The sequence below is a fragment of the Oncorhynchus keta genome, chromosome 5 (genome assembly GCF_023373465.1).
Source record: "Oncorhynchus keta strain PuntledgeMale-10-30-2019 chromosome 5, Oket_V2, whole genome shotgun sequence".
NCBI lineage: Eukaryota > Metazoa > Chordata > Actinopteri > Salmoniformes > Salmonidae > Oncorhynchus > Oncorhynchus keta.
Window position 1 is genome coordinate 28337193 of NC_068425.1, and position 26317 is coordinate 28363509.

Below are 26317 nucleotides of genomic sequence, written 5' to 3' on the forward strand. Positions count from 1 at the left end.
ACACAGGGAATGAGAATGTACAACAGAAAACGTAACGACCAGGCACTAACACGTACTTCTAACAACAGAGCCGAAGGTTACACTGCAATAATCCCGCACAACAACCAGGCGGGCCGGCTGCCTAATAAAGACAAACTAATTAGCTGATTCAATCATGAACAGGTGCTACCACTAAACATACAAGGAGGGGAGGAAAACAATCAGTGGCAGCTAATAGGCCGGTGACGACGACGCCGAGCGCCAACCGCCCGGGAAGGGGAAACACCCTCGGTCGGACTCGTGACAATTTCTGTATTGTTTTAGTGATTCACCATAGTGAAGGCGTAGACTTTTCCATTTCTTTCTTAGGTTTTAGCATTCTTCAACAAACCATTTGTCATTGTTGTTCATTTTCTTAGGTTGTCTGCTTGACATTAGGGAAGCTGAAAAGGTCAAATATACTGTTTAGGCTTTCTACTGCCAAGTTTACAACATCACTTTTACAGTGAAATGTTTTGTCCAGGAAGATGTTTGAAATGGATTGAATTTGTTGTTGCCTAATTGTTTTTGGTAATTTTTTACACTACTTTCCTTCCATCTATAGCATTTCTTAATTAATATTGTGCAGGTCCCTTGGCTTCGATGCCTCATTATTTACTATTGCTCTGTCCAGGTAGACTGTGATCTTTCTGTGATCTGATAGGGGTGTTAGTGGGCTGACTGTGAACACTCTGAGAGACTCTGGGTTGAGGTCAGTGATAAAGTAATCTACAGTACTACTGCCAAGAGATGTGCCGTAGGTCTCTCTTTCTATGCTTCTCCGCCTCTCCCTTACACTCTTTCTCTCCTTTTCATCTGTTGATACTGTGGGTACTGCAAAGATGCTCCCATAATTGTACTATTGAATTAAAATGATATAATAATTCATAGTTCTCTCCCCTCTACCTTACTGTCTGAATGAGAATAAACAATCTGAGACAATACCTTACTGTCTGAATGAGAATAAACAATCTGAGACAATACCTTACTTCTGAATGAGAATAAACAATCTGAGACAATACCTTACTGTCTGAATGAGAATAAACAATCTGAGACAATACCTTACTGTCTGAATGAGAATAAACAATCTGAGACAATAATCGGAATGAGAATAAACAATCTGAGACAATACCTTACTGTCTGAATGAGAATAAACAATCTGAGACAATACCTTACTGTCTGAATGAGAATAAACAATCTGAGACAATACCTTACTGTCTGAATGAGAATAAACAATCTGAGACAATACCTTACTGTCTGAATGAGAATAAACAATCTGAGACAATACCTTACTGAATGAGAATAAACAATCTGAGACAATACCTACTGTCTGAATGAGAATAAACAATCTGAGACAATACCTTACTGTCTGAATGAGAATAAACAATCTGAGACAATACCTTACTGTCTGAATGAGAATAAACAATCTGAGACAATACCTTACTGTCTGAATGAGAATAAACAATGAGAATACTGTCTGAATGAGAATAAACAATCTGAGACAATACCTTACTGTCTGAATGAGAATAAACAATCTGAGACAATACCTTACTGTCTGAATGAGAATAAACAATCTGAGACAATACCTTACTGTCTGAATGAGAATAAACAATCTGAGACAATACCTTACTGTCTGAATGAGAATAAACAATCTGAGACAATACCTTACTGTCTGAATGAGAATAAACAATCTGAGACAATACCTTACTGTCTGAATGAGAATAAACAATCTGAGACAATACCTTACTGTCTGAATGAGAATAAACAATCTGAGACAATACCTTACTGTCTGAATGAGAATAAACAATTGCTCTGATGTGAGCACATTATAAATGGGAAAAGCGTATATGCACTCATATCAGCCATTTCAGATCATGGGTTAACCCAGCAGTTGATGAGTTAACTCCACAGTTGCTTTGGTGCAGTGTTGTGGCAGGCTTATATCATGATACTGGGATGTGACCTGTAGACGGATTGGAAAGGCACTCAGAGATCTTGCCTGGGGGAAAGAGCCCTCTTGGGCCTTGCTGTATATGGATGGATTTAAAATGAGATTCTGTAGAACAAATGGGAACTGAGAATGTGTCAGTGAGTCATATGTACAGTAAATGCTCTCTCTCTCTCACACACACACACACACACACACACACACACACGCACACATATACACACACACAGTTCCTTGACTCCTACGTGTGTCCCTCTCTTTGTAGGATGGTGGAGTACTCGTTGGACCTGCAGAACATCAACCTTTCAGCCATTAGGACAGTCAGGGTCCTCAGACCCCTCAAAGCCATCAACAGAGTACCCAGTGAGTTCTGTCTTGCGATCTCGCTCTCTCTCTCTCTCTCTCTCTCTCTCTCTCTCTCTCTCTCTCTCTCTCTCTCTCTCTCTCTCTCTCTCTCTCTCTCTCTCTCTCTCTCTCTCTCTCTCTCTCTCTCTCTCTCTCTTTCTCTCTCGCTCCCTCTCGCTTTCTGCCTCTCTTAGTCTGTCTCTGTCTGTCTGTCTCGCGGTCTCTCTTTCTTTCTTTCTCTCTCTCTCTCTCTCTCTCTCTCTCTCTCTCTTTCTCTCTCTCTCTCTCTCTCGCTTTCTGCCTCTCTTAGTCTGTCTCTTTCTGTCTGTCTCTCGCTCTCTCTGTCTTGTTTATATCTGTTTGTCTATCTATCTATCTATCTGTCTGTCTGTCTGTCTGTCTGTCTGTCTGTCTGTCTGTCTGTCTGTCTGTCTGTCTGTCTGTCTGTCTGTCTGTCTGTCTGTCTGACTGACCAGGTGAATCCAGGTGAAAGCTATGATCCCTTATTGATGTCACTTGTTCAATCTGCTTCAATCAGTATAGATGAAAGGGAGGAGACAGGTTAAATAAGGATCTTGGCCTTGAGACAATTGAGACATGGATTGTGTATGTGTGCCATTCAGAGAGTGAATGGGCACGACGAAAGATTGAAGTGCATTTGAACAGGATATGGTAGTAGGTGCCAGGCTCACTGGTTTGATTGTGTCAATAACTGCAACGCTGCTGGGTTTTTCACATTCAACAGTTTCCCGTGTATCAAGAATGGTCCACCATCCAAAGGACATCCAGCCAACTTGACACAACTGTGGGAAGCATTGAGTCAACATGGGCCAGCATCCCTGTGGAACACTTTCGACATCTTGTAGAGTCCATGCCCCAACGAATTGAGCCTGTTCTGAGGGCAAAACCTGGGGTGCAACTCAATATTAGGAAGGTGTTCTTAATGTTTTCTCCATTCAATCAGTACAGTCATTGTATTTAAGTCCTTTGACTTTGCTGTGATCCTCTACTCTGTTCTAACTGCATAACCCCAGGACAGTGCTGTTTGATCTGAGCAGCCCATCTCCTATCAGATGCCCTCTACTACAACAGAGTCCCTTACAGATTTACATATCCTCCTGTAATGTAGATCACTGTTCTCTCTCTGACCCAACCCCATCCCTCTCAAATACAACTCTGTTCTCAGACAAAATTGTAAATACCTATTGATTTTCCCCTTACCTCAGACAGCTTCTAATCATCGTAAGCACCAATTAGCCCGATCAAGCGAGGGTCAGCTAATCTCTCCACTCACTTCCAGTCAGTGAAAGTGATAGCATTTATCCGCTAATGCTAACAGTGAATAACACACAGATAGTGGTATCAGTCAGACTCAGGTAGCATTTCCTGATCTCCTCTTTACTAGAGCTAACTGGCTAATAGTGGCTAACACTGATATGCATGCTGTAAGATGTAAGTGAGACAGTGTACTGAAACACAGTCAAACAGGACATGTTCCAAACAGCTATAATCCTTATCCTTGCATCCTTTACTTGTTTCCTTTCCTTTCCCCAGACCTAACAGCCTAATGGGCTAAGCTAATGGCAAAGAAACACAGATCATTGCTAACGCTAATGGACTAGTGGTGTGGAAACCGAGAGACACAGAGAGAGGTGTGCTGGAGTCATTTGTCTGCAGGTACATTAAGTGAGTGCAGGTGTTCTATGGCACAGTCTGTCTCTGTTGAGAATTATTGGCGGGTAGAGAAACCAATATTTCTAAACACATAAAACACACACACACACCACACACACACACACACACACACCTCCAACTGGCCTCTCTGTGATGAGAATTAGTGAAGACATTACTCTCTCGTCTGGTCCATTACACACACAGATTAATCCTAGCACTAATTACCTGGGAAAACAGTTTTCCTTGAGTGCTGACGATAATTCCCATTCTAACTCCCATTCCCATTCTGACAGCGCTGAAGACTCTGCTCCCTTATCAATGTTTCAGTGGGTGTTGCCACCGGGGTAACTCATTAAATATGAATGGTAATTGAATTAGTGCATGTCATTGCCTCGCTCCGCCAGCTGATAGGAAGTTGTAGGGAGGGGTGATACTGATAGTGATGTCATGTTTGGGGAACTGATATAGGCAGACTGGTGACTAGTGCACATGTGTAAACAAACGCTTTAATACACATGCTGGGACACACACACACATGTACACATACATGCTGTGTGTGTGTGTGTGTGTGTGTGTGTGTGTGTGTGTGTGTGTGTGTGTGTGTGTGTGTGTGTGTGTGTGTGTGTGTGTGTGTGTGTGTGTGTGTGTGTGTGTGTGTGTGTGTGTGTGTGTGTGTGTGTGTGTGTGTGTGTGTGTGTGTGTGTGTGTGTGTGTGTGCCTATATTTGTATGAGTGCTCGTATGTATATATATATATATATATATATACAGTATACTGTATGTGTGTGTGAGCGCTCACTGTGTAGTATAAACATATGGTTGCACCCAGGGGAATGGATAACTGATGAGTATGTCCACACCTCCCTGCATTAGGCCAGATAGGAGATACAATAGACATAAAGCAATTGCTTGACATGAGGTCATTTTGACCAAGTTAATATACACATCGGCTGAGATTGACCCCCGTGAGACCCAATTTGTACCCTTCCTAGAAGATGCATAATAGTGTAGTCTCTCTCTCTTGCGCTCTCTCGCTCTCTCACTCTCTCTCTCTCTCTCTCTCTCTCTCTCTCTCTCTCTCTCTCTCTCTCTCTCTCTCTCTCTCTCTCTCTTCTCTCTCTCTCTCTCTCTCTCTCTCTCTCTCTCTCTCTCTCTCTCTCTCTCCCCTCCTTCCTTTTCTCCATTTCTGGGCTATAACAACAAGTATCTCCAGTAACACCCTCCTTCCTTTTCTCCAGTATGTAAGTATTTAGCCAGTAACACACCCTTTATGTAGCCAATAACACCCTGTAGGTGGCCAGTAACATCCATTTATGTAGCCAGTAACACCTTTTGTATGTAGCCAGTAACACCCTTCATGTAGCCAGTAACACCATGTTTATGGAGCCAGTAACACCCTTTATGTAGCCAGTAACACCCTTTATGTAGCCATAAGTAACACCATTTATGTAGCCAGTTTGCCCGTTCAAAGCCCACGTTGAAGTGGTGTTATTGAGGACGTGTAGTAATGAGTAGGATTATGTGTTTTTACATGCAAAAGTTAATGCTTTTGATAGACATACATTAGTGCCTCTATAGGTAGACATACAATAGTTCCTCTATAGGTAGACATACTATAGTTCCTCTATAGGTAGACATACAATAGTTCCTCTATAGGTAGACATACATTAGTTCCTCTATAGGTAGACATACATTAGTTCCTCTATATGTATATATCTGCCTCTCCCTCTTTCTTCCTCTTCCCTCTTTTTTTCTCTCTCTCCGACCTCACTGTTGTACCTGGGTTGTATTAACCGCATGTGGTGTCTCAACTCATGAAACACAGCGTGACAAACACGTGCGTACACACACACACACACACACACACACACACACACACACACACACACACACACACACACACACACACACACACACACACACACACACACACACACACACACACACACACACACACACACACACACACACACACACCTGTCAGTGAATCTCTCTGAGTGGTGCTTCAGTGGTTTCTGGTGTCAGCCCTACAGAGAACATTGCCAGTCGCCACTACTCTTCCATCAGCTGTCTTTATGTTATCATCACGGGACATATCTGCCCCATCTGTTCATGTACTAATCATGTTTCATTATGTAATCAACGTGGGTCAGGTCCAACGGTAGCCTCTCGTGTGTCATAATGCCATCACTTGGGGATATGGGATATGTGACTGGTCCACAGTCCACCTATATGGACAGAAACATGTTCTTTTTGGAAGGCCTGAATGTCCTGTTTTCTGTGTCCATATGTTTTGTGTCTGTCTGTGTGTTTTAGATACAGTATGTGTGTCCTGCTGTTTCTACTCAGCAATATTCTCATTTTATTTGAGTGTTTGTGTGTATAATAATGCATGCGTGTGTGTGTGTGTTTGTGTATTATAATGCATGTGTGTGTGTGTGCATGTGTGTTGTTTGTGTATTATAATGCATGTGTGTGTGTGTGTGTGTGTGTTTGTGTATTATAATGCATGTGTGTGTGTGTGTGTGTGTGTTTGTGTATTATAATGCATGTGTGTGTGTGTGTGTGTTTGTGTATTATAATGCATGTGTGTGTGTGTGCGTGTTTGTGTATTATAATGCATGTGTGTGTGTTTGTGTATTATAATGCATGTGTGTGTGTGTGTATTATAATGTGTGTGTGTGTATTATAATGCATGTGTGTTTGTGTATTATAATGCATGTGTGTGTGTATTATGTGTGTGTGTGTGTGTGTTGTGTATTATAATGCATGTGTGTGTGTATTATAATGCATGTGTGTGTGTGTATGTGTTTGTGTATTATAATGCATGTGTGTGTGTATTATAATGCATGTGTGTGTGTGTGTGTGTTTGTGTATTATAACGCATGTGTGTGTGTGTGTGTGTATTATAATGCATGTGTGTGTGTGTGTATTATAATGCATGTGTGTGTGTATTATAATGCATGTGTGTGTGTGTGTGTATTATAATGCATGTGTGTGTGTGTGTGTGTGTATTATAATGCATGTGTGTGTGTGTGTGTGTGTGTGTGTGTATTATAATGCATGTGTGTGTGTGTGTGTGTGTGTGTATTATAATGCATGTGTGTGTGTGTGTGTGTGTGTGTGTGTGTGTGTGTGTATTATAATGCATGTGTGTGTGTGTGTGTATTATAATGCATGTGTGTGTGTATTATAATGCATGTGTGTGTGTATTATAATGTGTGTGTTTGTGTATTATAATGCATATGTGTGTGTGTTTGTGTATTATAATGCATGTTTGTGTGTGTGTTTGTGTATTATAATGCATGTGTGTGTGTGTTTGTGTATTATAATGCATGTGTGTGTGTAATGTGTGTGTATGTTTGTGTATTATAATGCATGTGTGTATGTTTGTGTATTATATTGCATGTGTGTGTGTGTATTATGATGTATGTGTGTATGTTTCAGGTATGCGTATCCTGGTGAATCTCCTCCTGGACACACTGCCCATGCTGGGAAACGTCCTCCTGCTTTGTTTCTTCGTCTTCTTCATCTTTGGCATCATCGGAGTGCAGCTGTGGGCGGGATTACTGAGGAACCGATGCTACCTCGAGGAAAACTTCACCCTGTGAGTGACAGTGTGTGTGTGCGCGTGTGTGTGCGTGCGTGCGTTAATTTGATTGTGGTGTAATTTATTCTCAACAAGACTACCTCCTCCCAGTCAGTAGCTGTACGTGATTAAATTCCCGGTCACCTCTCCATATTCATGACCGAGATGTAACGTGAATGCCCACCCTAACCTTGTCAATGACAGAATGGCACTGTATGTGAGTGAAGTCAGTGAGTGAGTGTGTGTGTGTGTGTGTGTGTGTGTGTGTGTGTGTGTGTGTGTGTGTGTGTGTGTGTGTGTGTGTGTGTGTGTGTGTGTGTGTGTGTGTGTGTGTGTGTGTGTGTGTGTGTGTGTGTGTGTGTGTGTGTGTGTGTGTGTGTGTGTGTGTGTGTGTGTGTGTGTGTGTGTGTGTGTGTGTGTGTGTGTGCGCATGCACATGTGTGTGTGCTCTCCTGGTGAGGAATAATGAGATTCAGAGGGGTGTCTGTGTTCCTGACAGTATCTCCTTCCAGAGTGTGTTCTCTATTTTGTATTTTTTTTTATTAAACATTTAACTAGGTGTAACGAGGGAGCTAACGTTAGAATGAGACCAAGGTGCAGAGTCAAAGGCGTACATTTGCCATGGATCATCTCCTGGCCAGGAATCACCAGGCCATGAGATTCACTACAGGGGGCCATGGATTACAGGCTCCAGGCCATGGATCATCACTACAGGATCTCCAGGCCATGGATCATCACTACAGGCTCCATTTTTTTATCAAACATTTAACTAGGCCATGGATCATCACTACAGGCTCCGGGCCATGGATCATCACTACAGGCTCCAGGCCATGGATCATCACTACAGGCTCCAGGCCATGGATCATCACTACAGGCTCCAGGCCATGGATCATCACTACAGGCTCCAGGCCATGGATCATCACTACAGGCTCCAGGCCATGGATCATCACTACAGGCTCCAGGCCATGGATCATCACTACAGGCTCCAGGCCATGGATCATCAGGCTCCAGGCCATGGATCATCACTACAGGCTCCAGGCCATGGATCATCAGGCTCCAGGCCATGGATCATCACTACAGGCTCCAGGCCATGGATCATCACTACAGGCTCCAGGCCATGGATCATCAGGCTCCAGGCCTGGAGGCTCCAGGCCATGGATCATCACTGGAGGCTTCGTGCCATGGATCATCACTGGAGGCTTCGTGCCATGGATCATCACTGGAAGCTTCGTGCCATGGATTATCACTGGAGGCTTCGTGCCATGGATCATCACTGGAGGCTTCGTGCCATGGATCATCACTGGAGGCTTCGTGCCATGGATTATCACTGGAGGCTCCGGGCCATGGATCATCACTACAGGCTCCAGGCCATGGATCATCACTACAGGCTCCGGGCCATGGATCATCACTACAGGCTCCAGGCCATGGATCATCACTGGAGGCTTCGTGCCATGGATCATCACTGGAGGCTTCGTGTCATGGATCATCACTGGAGGCTTCGTGCCATCGATTATCACTGGAGGCTCTGGGCCATGGATCATCACTACAGGCTCCAGGCCATGGATCATCACGACAGGCTCCAGGCCATGGATCATCACTACAGGCTCCAGGCCATGGATCATCACTACAGGCCATGGATTATCACTGGAGGCTCCGGGCCATGGATCATCACTACAGGCTCCAGGCCATGGATCATCACGACAGGCTCCGGGCCATGGATCATCACTACAGGCCCAGGCCATGGATCATCACTACAGGCTCCAGGCCATGGATCATCACGCCATGGATCATCACTACAGGCTTCGTGCCATGGATTATCACTGGAGGCTCCGGGCCATGGATCATCACTACAGGCTCCAGGCCATGGATCATCACCAGGCTCCAGGCCATGGATCATCACTACAGGCTCCAGGCCATGGATTATCACTACAGGCTCATCACTGGAGGCTGGCCATGGATTATCACTACAGGCTCTGGGCCATGGATCATCACTACAGGCTCCAGGCCATGGATTATCACTACAGGCTCCGGGCCATGGATTATCACTACAGGCTCCAGGCCATGGATCATCACTGGACAGGACTCCAGGCCATGGATCATCACTGACAGGCTCCGGGCCATGGATCATCACTACAGGCTCCAGGCCATGGATCATCACGACAGGCTCCAGGCCATGGATTATCACTACAGGCTCCGGGCCATGGATCATCACTACAGGCTCCAGGCCATGGATTATCACTACAGGCTCCGGGCCATGGATCATCACTACAGGCTCCGGGCCATGGATGATCACTACAGGCTTCATACGTGGAGCAGGTCTCACTGGACTGGGGAGATGCACTGGAAGCCTGGTGCGTGGAGCAGGCACCGGATACACTGGGCCGTGGAGGAGCCCTGGAGGTCTCGAGCGAGAGCTGGCACAACCCGTTCTGGCTGGATGCCCACTTCCGCCCGGCAAATGCGGGGGCTCGTGCAGAGCAGAGCGCACCGGCCTGTGAATGCTCACTGGAGACACCGTGCACATCACTGCATAACACGGTGCCTGACCAGTCACACACTCCCCACGGTAAGCATGGGGAGTTGGCTCAGGTCTAAACCCTGACACTGCCAATCTCCTCGTGTGGCTGCCTCTCGTGCTTGCTTTGTTGGTATAACTCCTCGTAACGTCGCCATTCCTCTTTCGCTGCCTCTATCTCCTCCTTCGGACGGCAATACTCCCCAGCCTGCGCCCAGGGTCCTGCTCCATCCAGGATCTCCTCCCAGGTCTATTCCTAATGACCACGCTGCTTGGTCCGTTGGTGGTGGGATCTTCTGTAACGTTCGTTGATAGAATGAGACCAAAGTGGAGCATGGTATGCGTACATTTTCTTTTCATTTTAAATGTTCCACCAAAAACAATAAACAACTCAACGAACATAAAGCTAGGGGTGCAAACACATGCAACAACCAAAGACAAGATACCACAACAGAAAGTTGGAAAAAGGGCTGCCTAAGTATGATCCCCAATCCGAGACAACGATAGACAGCTGCCTTTGATTGGGAACCTTACTCGGCCAAAAAGAAAGAAATAGACAACATAGAATTCCCACCCCAAATCACACCCTGACCTAACCAAATAGAGAAATAAAACGGCTCTCTAAGGTCAGGGCGTGACACTAGGCAAGTCCTACGTGGCTGACTCTGTCCCTCAGTTAAGCTGTAAACACTCCTAGTTGGAAGTCACCTTTCAGAAAGGTGTAAGATAATGCTGTAACAATATAGCCATGTCTTACTAACGTTAAACACCTTTTGCATAAATGGTGGACACTTTAAGCACTGCTAAGAGTGTGCAAATCTGTCATCAAGGTAAAGTGTGGCTACTTTGAAGAATCTCAAATATAAAATATATTTAGACTTGTTTAACACTTTTTAGTTACTACATGATTCCATATTTGTTATTTCATAGTTTTTATGTCTTCACTATTATTCTGCTATGTAGAAAATAGTCAAAATAAAGAAAAACCCTGGAATGAGTAGGTGTGTCAAAACTCTTGACTGGTTCTATATATATATATATATATATATATATATATATATATATATATATATATATATATATATATATATATATATATGCAATTTGTACTATATGTTTAGAATATGTAAGTGCTTAAGATGCCATTCTTTAATTATCTTTTAATTAGTTAATTGTCCATGGCAGCTTTCAGATTGGAGCTTCAGCTTGTGATGCAGGAAGCTCAGCTCAAGAACAGTATTAACTAATGCTAAGGGTTAGCCAGAGTGGTTGGATGCTTAATTGAAGGACCCTTGTGTATTAGCCAGGGAGTATGCTAATGGTGAGATGAGAGGTTGCAATGGGAGGTGATTAGCTGGAGTAGCTGAATGTTACAGTGGAGGACAGCACACCTCTCCTGGTTTATCTACATCTCTCTGCTCTTCCTCTACTGTCGTTGCCCTCTCTCTCCACCTCTCTCCTTCTTTCTCCCTCCCTTTATTTTCCTCTCCTTTCTCACTCTCCCTCCCTTTATCTTCCTCTCCTTTCTCACTCTCCCCCCCTTTATCTTCCTCTCCTTTCTCACTCTCCCTCCCTTTATCTTCCTCTCCTTTCTCACTCTCCCCCCTTTATCTTCCTATCTTTTCTCACTCTCCCTCCCTTTATCTTCCTCTCCTTTCTCACTCTCCCTCCCTTTATCTTCCTCTCCTTTCTCACTCTCCCCCCTTTATCTTCCTCTCCTTTCTCACTCTCCCTCCCTTTATCTTCCTCTCCTTTCTCACTCTCCCCCCTTTATCTTCCTCTCCTTTCTCACTCTCCCCCCTTTATCTTCCTCTCCTTTTACTCTCCCTCCCTTTATCTTCCTCTCCTTTCTTCTCCCTCCCATCTTCCTCTCCTTTCTCTCTCCCCCCTTTATCTTCCTCTCCTTTCTCACTCTCCCTCCCTTTATCTTCCTCTCCTTTCTCACTCTCCCTCCCTTTATCTTCCTCTCCTTTCTCACTCTCCCTCCCTTTATCTTCCTCTCCTTTCTCACTCTCCCTCCCTTTATCTTCCTCTCCTTTCTCACTCTCCCTCCCTTTATCTTCCTCTCCTTTCTCACTCCTCCCTCCCTTTATCTTCCTCTCCTTTCTCACTCTCCCTCCCTTTATCTTCCTCTCCTTTCTCACTCTCCCTCCCTTTATCTTCCTCTCCTTTCTCACTCTCCCTCCCTTTATCTTCCTCTCCTTTCTCACTCTCCCTCCCTTTATCTTCCTCTCCTTTCTCACTCTCCCTCCCTTTATCTTCCTCTCCTTTCTCACTCTCCCTCCCTTTCATCTCCCTTCTTGTATTACCTTTCCTTGTCATTCTCTCTCTCACCTGATTTTTCTCCTTCAACCAAGCTACACCGACAGACTGCACACATCTCCATCCCTCTCTCCCACCCTCCCCCTCCCTCCCTCCCTCCTCCCTCCCTCCCTCCCTCTCCCTCCCTCCCTCCCTCCCCCTCCCTCCCTCCCTCCCTCCCTCCCTCCCTCCATCCCTGACTGGCAGGTGTTTTCTCAGTGGCTTGCTGCTCTGTGCTGAGCCGTGCTGATGCATGCTGTGTTGGGCTGTAGCTAGGCTCCTGGCGGTGGTCCACTTCTCATTCACGCTCCACTACCCCACAGCCTCCACTGTCTGACTGGGCCACGGACTCCTCCTCCACCGCCATCTCTCCTTCTTTTTAATACCTCTCTCTCTCTCCCTCTCTCTCTCACACACTAATTCTTCCTGTTATACTGCCCCTCTCTCTTTCTTTAACTTTGTTGTACTTTCCATCATATTTCTCTCTCTCTCTTTCTTTCTTTCTTTCTTTCTTTCTTTCTGTCTTTCTTTCTTTCTTTCTTTCTCTCTCACTCTCTCCCTCTCTCCTCTCTCCCCTCTCTCCCCCTCCCCTCTCTCTCTCTCTCCCTCTCTCTCCCTCTCTCTCTCTCTCTCCCTCTCTCTCCCTCTCTTTCCCTTTAGCTTCAAATGAACAGGAAACAGTGCAGTCAGTCTGATCAGACTGGTGGTTATTGATCCTGTTGTGGTTCTCAATATACAGTGCCTTGCGAAAGTATTCGGCCCCCTTGAACTTTGCGACCTTTTGCCACATTTCAGGCTTCAAACATAAAGATATAAAACTGTATTTTTTTTGTGAAGAATCAACAACAAGTGGGACACAATCATGAAGTGGAACGACATTTATTGGATATTTCAAACTTTTTTAACAAATCAAAAACTGAAAAATTGGGCGTGCAAAATTATTCAGCCCCTTTACTTTCAGTGCAGCAAACTCTCTCCAGAAGTTCAGTGAGGATCTCTGAATGATCCAATGTTGACCTAAATGACTAATGATGATAAATACAATCCACCTGTGTGTAATCAAGTCTCCGTATGAATGCACCTGCACTGTGATAGTCTCAGAGGTCCGTTAAAAGCGCAGAGAGCATCATGAAGAACAAGGAACACACCAGGCAGGTCCGAGATATTGTTGTGAAGAAGTTTAAAGCCGGATTTAGATACAAAAAGATTTCCAAAGCTTTAAACATCCCAAGGAGCACTGTGCAGGCGATAATATTGAAATGGAAGGAGTATCAGTACCACTGCAAATCTACCAAGACCTGGCCGTCCCTCTAAACTTTCAGCTCATACAAGGAGAAGACTGATCAGAGATGCAGCCAAGAGGCCCATGATCACTCTGGATGAACTGCAGAGATCTACAGCTGAGGTGGGAGACTCTGTCCATAGGACAACAGTCAGTCGTGTATTGCACAAATCTGTCCTTTATGGAAGAGTGGCAAGAAGAAAGCCATTTCTTAAAGATATCCATAAAAAGTGTTGTTTAAAGTTTGCCACAAGCCACCTGGGAGACACACCAAACATGTGGAAGAAGGTGATCTGGTCAGATGAAACCAAAATTGAACTTTTTGGCAACAATGCAAAACGCTATGTTTGGCGTAAAAGCAACACAGCTCATCACCCTGACACATCCCCACTGTCAAACAGAAAACTGATGGAGGCAAAAAGACCTGAGACTGGGATGGAGATTTGTCTTCCAACAAGACAATGATCCAAAACATAAAGCAAAATCTACAATGGAATGGTTCAAAAATAAACATATCCAGGTGTTAGAATGGCCAAGTCAAAGTCCAGACCTGAATCCAATCGAGAATCTGTGGAAAGAACTGAAAACTGCTGTTCACAAATGCTCTCCATCCAACCTCACTGAGCTCGAGCTGTTTTGCAAGGAGGAATGGGGGGAAAAATGTCAGTCTCTCGATGTGCAAAACTGATAGAGACCCCAAGCGACTTACAACTGTAATCGCAGCAAAAGGTGGCGCTACAAAGTATTAACTTAAGGGGGCTGAATAATTTTGCATGCCCAATTTTTCAGTTTTTGATTTGTTAAAAAGTTTGAAATATCCAATAAATGTTGTTCCACTTCATGATTGTGTCCCACTTGTTGTTGATTCTTCACAAAAAAAATACAGTTTTATATCTTTATGTTTGAAGCCTGAAATGTGGCAAAAGGTCGCAAAGTTCAAGGGGCCGAATACTTTCGCAAGGCACTGTATCTGTGGTCTCTCTTTGTGGTCAAGGACAAAGACTATATGTCAGCAGCAGAATACTGAGGAGGAGACAGAATAGACAGACTGGTGAAGGAATGACACCCAAAGGATATGAGCCATTTACCCTTAGTCAATACAATACTATAGCGCTAATGCTTTGCTCCTGGGGGTTGTTGTGTATATGTATGACCTATGGGTGACCTATGGGTGACCTATGGGGTGTGTGTGTGTGTGTGTGTGTGTGTGTGTGTGTGTGTGTGTGTGTGTGTGTGTGTGTGTGTGTGTGTGTGTGTGTGTGTGTGTGTGTGTGTGTGTGTGTGTGTGTGTGTGTGTGTGTGTATGTTTCAGTCAGTATGATATGTGACCTATAGGTGTGTTCCTTTCATGGTCAGGGAGAGAGAGCAAACAGACGATGGAGAGATGGAGAGGAGTTATTTCTCTGAAACAGACAGGTGAATAGTCAGTCTGCTCCTATATAGAGGAAACAGGACACATATATACAATGGAAATGACTAGTTCCACTTCAACTGATGATAATCATTTAAAGTCTGGTTTGGTATTTGTACAAAATACAAAATCAAAATCACCTGCACGGCACTAAGATTGCAGAGGTGTGTGAATGGCATGTTTAAAACCTCTGGTGGTGAGGAATATGATACTCCAAGAGTTGGGTTGGTGGCAGATTCTGCCCAAGTGAGTAAATGATCCCTACGCACTTCTGCTCCACCTACTTCCTGTTTCTGCTAGTATCCTGTGATAAAAATAGTCAAAATACATGAGGAGTTTGGAATTGGGTAAGTGTGTGTATGTGTGCGTGCGTGCCTGTGGCGTGTTAATGTGTGTGTGTGTGTGTGTGTGTGCAGCCGTGCATGTGTGTGCGCATACATCTTTGTGTGCTTACGTGTGTGATCACACATGCATATTTATAACACACTCTTTCTCTCTCTCTTCCCCCTCCCAGTTCGTCAGGTCTGACCCTACCCGCTCCTTACTACCAGCCGGAGGAGGATGACGAGCGCCCCTTCATCTGCTCTCTGGCCCAGGATAACGGGATCATGTCGTGTGGTGACGTCCCGGCCCGGAGGGAGGGGGGAAGGACCTGCTGTCTGGACAGGGAGGATGCCTACCACCGCCAGTCCCTGGGGCTCATCCCTGAACCACTAGTCAACAGTTCAGCCAGTGCAGTGGGTCTCTGTATCAACTGGAACCAGTACTATACTAGATGCCATACTGGACATAATAATCCACACAAGGGGGCGATCAACTTCGATAACATCGTATATGCCTGGATTGTTATCTTCCAGGTAAGAAGAGGGGAGAGGGGAGAGGAGGGGGGAGAGGAGAGGAGAGAGGAGAGGAGAGGAGAGGAGAGGGGGGAGGGGGAGGGAGGAGAGGAGAGGAGAGGAGAGGAGAGGAGAGGAGAGGAGAGGAGAGGGAGGAGAGGAGAGGGAGGAGAGGAGAGGGGGAGAGGAGAGGAGGAGAGGAGAGGAGGGGAGGAGGGAGAGGGAGATGGGGAGGAGAGGGGAGGGAGGGGGAGGGGAGGAGGGGAGGAGGGAGAGGAGATGGGGAGGGGGGAGAGGGGGGGGATGGGGAGGGAGGGAGAGGTGGGGATGGGGATGGGGAGGAGGGGAGGGGAGGAGGGGAGGGAGATGGGGATGGGGAGGGAGGAGGGAGAGGTGGGGATGGGGAGGAGGGGAGAGGATGGGGAGGAGGGGAGAGGAGGGGAGGGGAGGAGGGGGAGAGGAGAGGAGAGGGGGAGAGGAGAGGAGAGGGAGAGAGGGGGAGGAGGGAGAGGTGGGGGATGGGGGATGGGGAGGAGGGAGAGAGGAGATGGGGAGGGGGAGAGGGGAGGGGATGGGAGGAGGGGAGAGGTGGGGATGGGGAGGATGGGAGAGGGGGATGGGGAGGTGGGGATGGGGAGGGAGGGGAGGTCGGGAGAGGGGAGTGGAGGAAGGGAGTGGATGGGGAGGGGGAGGGGATGGGAGAGGAGAGGAGGGGAGGGTTGAGGGTGTGGGGAGGACACACACAATAATGCATGCACACCTACAAGCATACACTCACACACACACACACACACACACACACACACACACACACACACACACACACACACACACACACACACACACACACACACACACACACACACACACACAAACACACACAAACCCTCAGCTGGTTGTGTATCTGTCTCCAGGTGATCACCCTGGAAGGCTGGGTAGAGATCATGTACTATGTAATGGATGCTCACTCCTTCTACAACTTCATCTACTTCATCTTCCTCATCATCGTAAGTACACTCACTACACACACCAACATGACGCTATCACAACAAATCTGTACTGTGTTTTGTCAATCAGTTTGTAACTGGGCTTCCACCAAAAAACAATGCCCTATTAGGTTTGCATAATTCTGATAACAGGAAGCAGGAAATCAGGAATCGTGTAACCAGGATTCCAGGCTAACCTATAGGAAATGTGGGAAAGTTACCAGAATGTTGCAACACTACACCCTATGTGTTAAGAGATTGATTGAGATAGTTGGCTTTGTAAGTGATTTCTCTTTCCCTCCGAGGGCTCATCTCCTGGCCCTCATAATGCTCCCATGGGACTCGTTTCTGACTGGCAGATTTCAGTGTTAATAGACTTGTAAAATCAGACCGTAAGATACACGGTTTCCAGAATCAATGGCCGGGTAGACAGTAAAGTGAATTTATCTGAGGCTTAATCTCTGTAATGGATGTGAGAGCAAAGAGGGAGCTGAAAGTTTGGCCCCGCCTCCTGTTCCTTCTTACTTTATTGGCGGCCATGTTTTTGAAGAAACACTGGTGAATATGCCTGAAGATGGAGAAACACTGGTGAATACGCCTGAAGATGGAGAAACACTGGTGAATACGCCTGAAGATGGAGAAACACTGGTGAATACGCCTGAATATAGAGAAACACTGGTGAATACACCTAAAGATGGAGAAACACTGGTGAATACGCCTGAAGATGGAGAAACACTGGTGAATACGCCTGAAGATGGAGAAACACTGGTGAATACGCCTGAAGATGGAGAAACACTGGTGAATACGCCTGAATATAGAGAAACACTGGTGAATACACCTAAAGATGGAGAAACACTGGTGAATACGCCTGAAGATGGAGAAACACTGGTGAATACGCCTGAAGATGGAGAAACACTGGTGAATACACCTGAAGATGGAGAAACACTGGTGAATACGCCTGAATATAGAGAAACACTGGTGAATACACCTGAAGATGGAGAAACACTGGTGAATACACCTGAAGATGGAGAAACACTGGTGAATACGCCTGAATATAGAGAAACACTGGTGAATACACCTGAAGATGGAGAAACACTGGTGAATACACCTGAAGATGGAGAAACACTGGTGAATACGCCTGAAGATGGAGAAACACTGGTGAATACGCCTGAAGATGGAGAAACACTGGTGAATACACCTGAAGATGGAGAAACACTGGTGAATACGCCTGAAGATGGAGAAACACTGGTAAATACACCTGAAGATGGAGAAACACTGGTGAATACGCCTGAAGATGGAGAAACACTGGTGAATACACCTGAATTTAGAGAAACACTGGTGAATATGCCTGAAGATGGAGAAACACTGGTGAATACGCCTGAAATAGAGAAACACTGGTGAATACGCCTGAATATAGAGAAACACTGGTGAATACACCTGAAGATGGAGAAACACTGGTGAATACGCCTGAATATGGAGAAACACTGGTGAATACGCCTGAAGATGGAGAAACACTGGTGAATACACCTGAAGATGGAGAAAACACTGGTGAATACACCTGAAGATGGAGAAACACTGGTGAATATGCCTGAAGATGGGAGAAACAGATGGAGAAACACTGGTGAATACACCTGAAGATGGAGAAACACTGGTGAATACACCTGAAGATGGAGAAACACTGGTGAATACGCCTGAAGATGGAGAAACACTGGTGAATACGCCTGAAGATGGAGAAACACTGGTGAATACGCCTGAAGATGGAGAAACACTGGTGAATACACCTGAAGATGGAGAAACACTGGTGAATACGCCTGAAGATGGAGAAACACTGGTGAATACGCCTGAAGATGGAGAAACACTGGTGAATACGCCTGAAGATGGAGAAACACTGGTGAATACGCCTGAAGATGGAGAAACACTGGTGAATACGCCTGAAGATGGAGAAACACTGGTGAATACGCCTGAAGATGGAGAAACACTGGTGAATACGCCTGAAGATGGAGAAACACTGGTGAATACGCCTGAAGATGGAGAAACACTGGTGAATACGCCTGAAGATGGAGAAACACTGGTGAATACGCCTGAAGATGGAGAAACACTGGTGAATACGCCTGAAGATGGAGAAACACTGGTGAATACGCCTGAAGATGGAGAAACACTGGTGAATACGCCTGAAGATGGAGAAACACTGGTGAATACGCCTGAAGATGGAGAAACACTGGTGAATATGCCTGAAGATGGAGAAACACTGGTGAATACGCCTGAAGATGGAGAAACACTGGTGAATACGCCTGAAGATAGAGAAACACTGGTGAATACGCCTGAAGATGGAGAAACACTGGTGAATACGCCTGAAGATGGAGAAACACTGGTGAATACACCTGAAGATGGAGAAACACTGGTGAATACGCCTGAAGATGGAGAAACACTGGTGAATACGCCTGAAGATGGAGAAACACTGGTGAATACGCCTGAAGATGGAGAAACACTGGTGAATACGCCTGAATATAGAGAAACACTGGTGAATACACCTGAAGATGGAGAAACACTGGTGAATACACCTGAAGATGGAGAAACACTGGTGAATACGCCTGAAGATGGAGAAACACTGGTGAATACGCCTGAAGATGGAGAAACACTGAATACGCCTGAATACTGGTGAATACGTAGAGAAACCTGAATATGGAGAAACACTGGTGAATACACCTGAAGATGGAGAAACACTGGTGAATACACCTGAAGATGGAGAAACACAGGAATACACCTGAAGATGGAGAAACACTGGTGAATACGCCTGAAGATGGAGAAACACTGGTGAATACACCTGAAGATGGAGAAACACTGGTGAATACACCTGAAGATGGAGAAAGACTGGTGGTGGATGGAGAAACACAGGAGAGAATAGGAGGAGATTAGGGAGAAGAAGGGGAGAGTGGGGAGAGATGGGGTGGAGGAGGGAGAGAGGAGGAGGATAGATGAGAAGAAGGAGGTGGGGAGGAGTGAGAGAGAGGGAGGAGAAGGGAGAAGGAGGGAGAAGAGGGAGGAGGAGGCAGAGGAGGGAGAGAGATGGGGAGGATGGTGAGAGAGAGAGATGAGGAGGAGGGAGAGAGAAAGAGGAAGAGGAGGGAGAGAGATGGGGAGGAAGAGGGGAGAGATGGAGAGAGAAATGGGGGATGAGGAGGAGATACAGTATAAAGAGAGAATGAAGGAGTATGAAAAGAGAGGAGTGAGAGAGGAAGAAAGGGATATGAAAGAGAAGTGTGCAAATATAGAGGAATATTGAAAAGAGAGAGGTGAGAAGAGAGGGATGAAAGACAGAGGAGATAAGATAAGAGGAGAAGAGAAGAGAGGGTGTCTAGCCTGCATACTTCAGAGAGAAACAGGTTGAGATGTCTCTGTCTCTGCAGGCGTCAGGTTTCTCTGTGGCACCCGGCGGCCATTTTAATCCACGCCTTGCAGCGTGCCGTCTGACTAGCGATAGGTCTTAATCCGGTTTGGGTCACAGCGAGTGACCGAATTAGCATTAGCGTTTAATTAGGAACGATCAGAGTGGTGGGCTCCCGTCGCGAGTGTGTGACACATATGCAGTGCACACACACGTCTACCCACACACACATACTTGTGATGCGGATCCTAACAGAGAGACATGCTGTCCCCAAGATGATGCCATGTCATCATGTGTTCATATCCCAGCATGCATTGCCAGACGGCCCTCTGAGGACTCAGAGGAAGTGACTGCTGTGAATTATGGGTAATTATTTGAAGGAAAGGAGACGAGATCATATACGGTGTTCACATTCTCAAATAAGCTTATGAGGGAAACAGCAATACTATACAGTTAGACTAGGGGCTCCCGAGTGGCACAGTGACCTAAGGCACTGCATCTCAGTGCTAGAGGTGTCACTACACACCCTGCTATGAGTCCAGGCTGTATCACAACCGGCTGTGATTGGGAGTCCCATAGGGCGTTGCACATTTCGCCCAGCATCGTCATGGGTTAGGCTTTGGCCAGGGAAGGCCGTCATTGTAAATAATATTTTTTTTCTTAACTGACTTGCCAAGTTAAATTGAAAATAGACTGTTATTGGTTAGCTTTTTGAGAGGACAGTCATAAACCTGTTGCGCTCATGCTCTTATCTTTACGACCACAGAGCTGCTCCTCTCCAGACCCTCCCCTCTAACAACACATTCACATTATTACCATGCAGAGACTCCTCAATGTCATCCCCACCAACAGGAGCAGGGTATCTTTTCTAGTCTCTTGAGTTTGTGTTCAATTCAATCAAACCAGCATTGCATTAGCTCGTTTTCAATGGTTAAATAAAATCATGGAATGGTTTGGGTTTCTGTAAAACTTACTACTGCAAAGAGGTAGAAAAAGAGGTAGACTCCTTTCACAGGTACAGTTGAAGTGGGAAGTGTACATAAATTTAGGTTGGAGTCATTAGAACTCGTTTTTTCAACCACTCCACAAATTTCTTGTTAACAAACTATAGTTTTAGCAAGTCAGTTAGGACATCTACATCTAGTCAATTTTCCAAAAATTGTTTACAGACAGATTATTTCACTTATAATTCACTGTATCACAATTCCAGTGCGTCAGAAGTTTACATTCACTAAATTGACTGTGCCTTTAAACAGGAGTGTACCTGTGGATGGATTTCAAGGCCTACCTTCAAACTCAGTGCCTCTTTGGTTGACATCATGGGGAAAATCAAAAGGAATCAGATAGATGGCATCATGAGGGTGGAAAATTGTGTGGATATATTGAAGCAACATCTCAAGACATCAGTCAAGAAGTTAAAGCTCGGTCGCAAATGTGTCTTCCAAATGGACAATGACCCCAAGCATACTTCCAAATGGCTTAAGGGCTTAAGGGCAACAAAGTAAGGTATTGGAGTGGCCATCACCGAGCCCTGACTTCAATCCTATAGAAGATTTGTGGGCAGAACTGAAAACGTGTGTGCGAGCAAGGAGGCCTACAAACCTGACTCAGTTACACCAGCTCTGTCAGGAGGAATGGGCCAACATTCACCCTACTTATTGTGGGAAGGTTGTGGAAGGCTACCCGGAACATTTGACCCAAGTTAAACAATTTAAAGGAAATGCTACCAAATACTAATTGAGAGTATGTAAACTTCTGCCCCACTGTGAATGTGATGAAAGAAATAAAAGCTGAAATAAATCATTCTCTCTACTATTCTGACATTTCACATTCTTAAAATAAAGTGGTGATACTAACTGACCTAAGACAGGGAAGTATGTAAACTTCCGACTTCAACTGTATATGCTTCCTGTTGATCAGAAGAAGAAGTGTCTTGTCTGTGGGCAGGAGTTTCCAAACACAATACGGCAACTAATATATTGTGAGTTGGACTGAATGCAGAATATCACTGTACTGTTACATAGGCCTGATCATACTAAGAGGATTGTGTCAGAATATCACTGTACTGTTACATAGGCCTGATCATACTAAGAGGATTGTGTCAGAATATCACTGTACTGTTACATAGGCCTGATCATACTAAGAGGATTGTGTCAGAATATCACTGTACTGTTAAATAGGCCTGATCATACTAAGAGGATTGTGTCAGAATATCACTGTACTGTTAAATAGGCCTGATCATACTAAGAGGATTGTGTCAGAATATCACTGTACTGTTACATAGGCCTGATCATACTAAGAGGATTGTGTCAGAATATCACTGTACTGTTACATAGGCCTGATCATACTAAGAGGATTTGTCAGAATATCACACTGTTACAAGGCCTATCACTCAGAATATCACTGTACTGTTACATAGGCCTGATCATACTAAGAGGATTGTGTCAGAATATCATATCAGGCCTGATCACTGTTACTGTATAGGCCTGATCATACTAAGAGGATTGTGTCAGAATATCACTGTACTGTTACATAGGCCTGATCATACTAAGAGGATTGTGTCAGAATATCACTGTACTGTTAAATAGGCCTGATCATACTAAGAGGATTGTGTCAGAATATCACTGTACTGTTACATAGGCCTGATCATACTAAGAGGATTGTGTCAGAATATCACTGTACTGTTACATAGGCCTGATCATACTAAGAGGATTGTGTCAGAATATCACTGTACTGTTACATAGGCCTGATCATACTAAGAGGATTGTGTCAGAATATCACTGTACTGTTACATAGGCCTGATCATACTAAGAGGATTGTGTCAGAATATCACTGTACTGTTACATAGGCCTGATCATACTAAGAGGATTGTGTCAGAATATCACTGTACTGTTACATAGGCCTGATCATACTAAGAGGATTGTGTCAGAATATCACTGTACTGTTACATAGGCCTGATCATACTAAGAGGATTGTGTCAGAATATCACTGTACTGTTACATAGGCCTGATCATACTAAGAGGATTGTGTCAGAATATCACTGTACTGTTACATAGGCCTGATCATACTAAGAGGATTGTGTCAGAATATCACTGTACTGTTACATAGGCCTGATCATACTAAGAGGATTGTGTCAGAATATCACTGTACTGTTACATAGGCCTGATCATACTAAGAGGATTGTGTCAGAATATCACTGTACTGTTACATAGGCCTGATCATACTAAGAGGATTGTGTCAGAATATCACTGTACTGTTACATAGGCCTGATCATACTAAGAGGATTGTGTCAGAATCACTGTCACTGTACTGTTACATAGGCCTGATCATACTAAGAGGATTGTGTCAGAATATCACTGTACTGTTACATAGGCCTGATCATACTAAGAGGATTGTGTCAGAATATCACTGTACTGTTACATAGGCCTGATCATACTAAGAGGATTGTGTCAGAATATCACTGTACTGTTAAATAGGCCTGATCATACTAAGAGGATTGTGTCAGAATATCACTGTACTGTTACATAGGCCTGATCATACTAAGAGGATTGTGTCAGAATATCACTGTACTGTTACATAGGCCTGATCATACTAAGAGGATTGTGTCAGAATATCACTGTACTGTTAAATAGGCCTGATCATACTAAGAGGATTGTGTCAGAATATCACTGTACTGTTACATAGGCCTGATCATACTAAGAGGATTGTGTCAGAATATCACTGTACTGTTACATAGGCCTATCATACTAAGAGGATTGTGTCAGAATATCACTGTACTGTTACATAGGCCTGATCATACTAAGAGGATTGTGTCAGAATATCACTGTACTGTTACATAGGCCTGATCATACTAAGAGGATTGTGTCAGAATATCACTGTACTGTTACATAGGCCTGATCATACTAAGAGGATTGTGTCAGAATATCACTGTACTGTTACATAGGCCTGATCATACTAAGAGGATTGTGTCAGAATATCACTGTACTGTTACATAGGCCTGATCATACTAAGAGGATTGTGTCAGAATATCACTGTACTGTTACATAGGCCTGATCATACTAAGAGGATTGTGTCAGAATATCACTGTACTGTTACATAGGCCTGATCATACTAAGAGGATTGTGTCAGAATATCACTGTACTGTTACATAGGCCTGATCATACTAAGAGGATTGTGTCAGAATATCACTGTACTGTTACATAGGCCTGATCATACTAAGAGGATTGTGTCAGAATATCACTGTACTGTTACATAGGCCTGATCATACTAAGAGGATTGTGTCAGAATATCACTGTACTGTTACATAGGCCTGATCATACTAAGAGGATTGTGTCAGAATATCACTGTACTGTTACATAGGCCTGATCATACTAAGAGGATTGTGTCAGAATATCACTGTACTGTTACATAGGCCTGATCATACTAAGAGGATTGTGTCAGAATATCACTGTACTGTTACATAGGCCTGATCATACTAAGAGGATTGTGTCAGAATATCACTGTACTGTTACATAGGCCTGATCATACTAAGAGGATTGTGTCAGAATATCACTGTACTGTTACATAGGCCTGATCATACTAAGAGGATTGTGTCAGAATATCACTGTACTGTTACATAGGCCTGATCATACTAAGAGGATTGTGTCAGAATATCACTGTACTGTTACATAGGCCTGATCATACTAAGAGGATTGTGTCAGAATATCACTGTACTGTTACATAGGCCTGATCATACTAAGAGGATTGTGTCAGAATATCACTGTACTGTTACATAGGCCTGATCATACTAAGAGGATTGTGTCAGAATATCACTGTACTGTTACATAGGCCTGATCATACTAAGAGGATTGTGTCAGAATATCACTGTACTAAGAGGATTGTGTCAGTTACTGTACTGTTACATAGGCCTGATCATACTAAGAGGATTGTGTCAGAATATCACTGTACTGTTACATAGGCCTGATCATACTAAGAGGATTGTGTCAGAATATCACTGTACTGTTACATAGGCCTGATCATACTAAGAGGATTGTGTCAGAATATCACTGTACTGTTACATAGGCCTGATCATACTAAGAGGATTGTGTCAGAATATCACTGTACTGTTACATAGGCCTGATCATACTAAGAGGATTGTGTCAGAATATCACTGTATCCTGATCATACTAAGAGGATTGTGTCAGAATATTACATAGGCCTGATCATACTAAGAGGATTGTGTCAGAATATCACTGTACTGTTACATAGGCCTGATCATACTAAGAGGATTGTGTCAGAATATCACTGTACTGTTACATAGGCCTGATCATACTAAGAGGATTGTGTCAGAATATCACTGTACTGTTACATAGGCCTGATCATACTAAGAGGATTGTGTCAGAATATCACTGTACTGTTACATAGGCCTGATCATACTAAGAGGATTGTGTCAGAATATCACTGTACTGTTACATAGGCCTGATCATACTAAGAGGATTGTGTCAGAATATCACTGTACTGTTACATAGGCCTGATCATACTAAGAGGATTGTGTCAGAATATCACTGTACTGTTACATAGGCCTGATCATACTAAGAGGATTGTGTCAGAATATCACTGTACTGTTACATAGGCCTGATCATACTAAGAGGAGTCAGGTACTGTTACATAGGCCTGATCATACTAAGAGGATTGTGTCAGAATATCACTGTACTGTTACATAGGCCTGATCATACTAAGAGGATTGTGTCAGAATATCACTGTACTGTTACATAGGCCTGATCATACTAAGAGGATTGTGTCAGAATATCACTGTACTGTTACATAGGCCTGATCATACTAAGAGGATTGTGTCAGAATATCACTGTACTGTTACATAGGCCTGATCATACTAAGAGGATTGTGTCAGAATATCACTGTACTGTTACATAGGCCTGATCATACTAAGAGGATTGTGTCAGAATATCACTGTACTGTTACATAGGCCTGATCATACTAAGAGGATTGTGTCAGAATATCACTGTACTGTTACATAGGCCTGATCATACTA

At 44.4% G+C, this 26317-nt stretch overlaps 1 protein-coding gene and 1 long non-coding RNA gene across 2 annotated transcripts in view; one reads left to right on the plus strand and one right to left on the minus strand.

Moving 5' to 3' along the window:
• The first annotated feature begins 2098 nt into the window (after positions 1-2098).
• Positions 2099-26317, plus strand: part of LOC118382482 (voltage-dependent T-type calcium channel subunit alpha-1I-like) — a 167259-nt gene continuing 143040 nt past the window's right edge. Inside the window, exons 1-5 of the mRNA XM_052520010.1 lie at positions 2099-2106; positions 2232-2329; positions 7432-7591; positions 15597-15939; positions 16833-16925. Of these exons, the coding sequence (XP_052375970.1) occupies positions 2099-2106; positions 2232-2329; positions 7432-7591; positions 15597-15939; positions 16833-16925 (702 nt within the window). The remainder of the gene's footprint in view (positions 2107-2231; positions 2330-7431; positions 7592-15596; positions 15940-16832; positions 16926-26317) is intronic.
• LOC127930107 (uncharacterized) lies at positions 18566-19526 on the minus strand. The gene is made up of 3 exons (XR_008136808.1): positions 19466-19526; positions 19286-19375; positions 18566-18625 (listed from the first exon to the last, which is right to left on the minus strand). It is a non-coding gene; the product is annotated as an uncharacterized LOC127930107 (long non-coding RNA).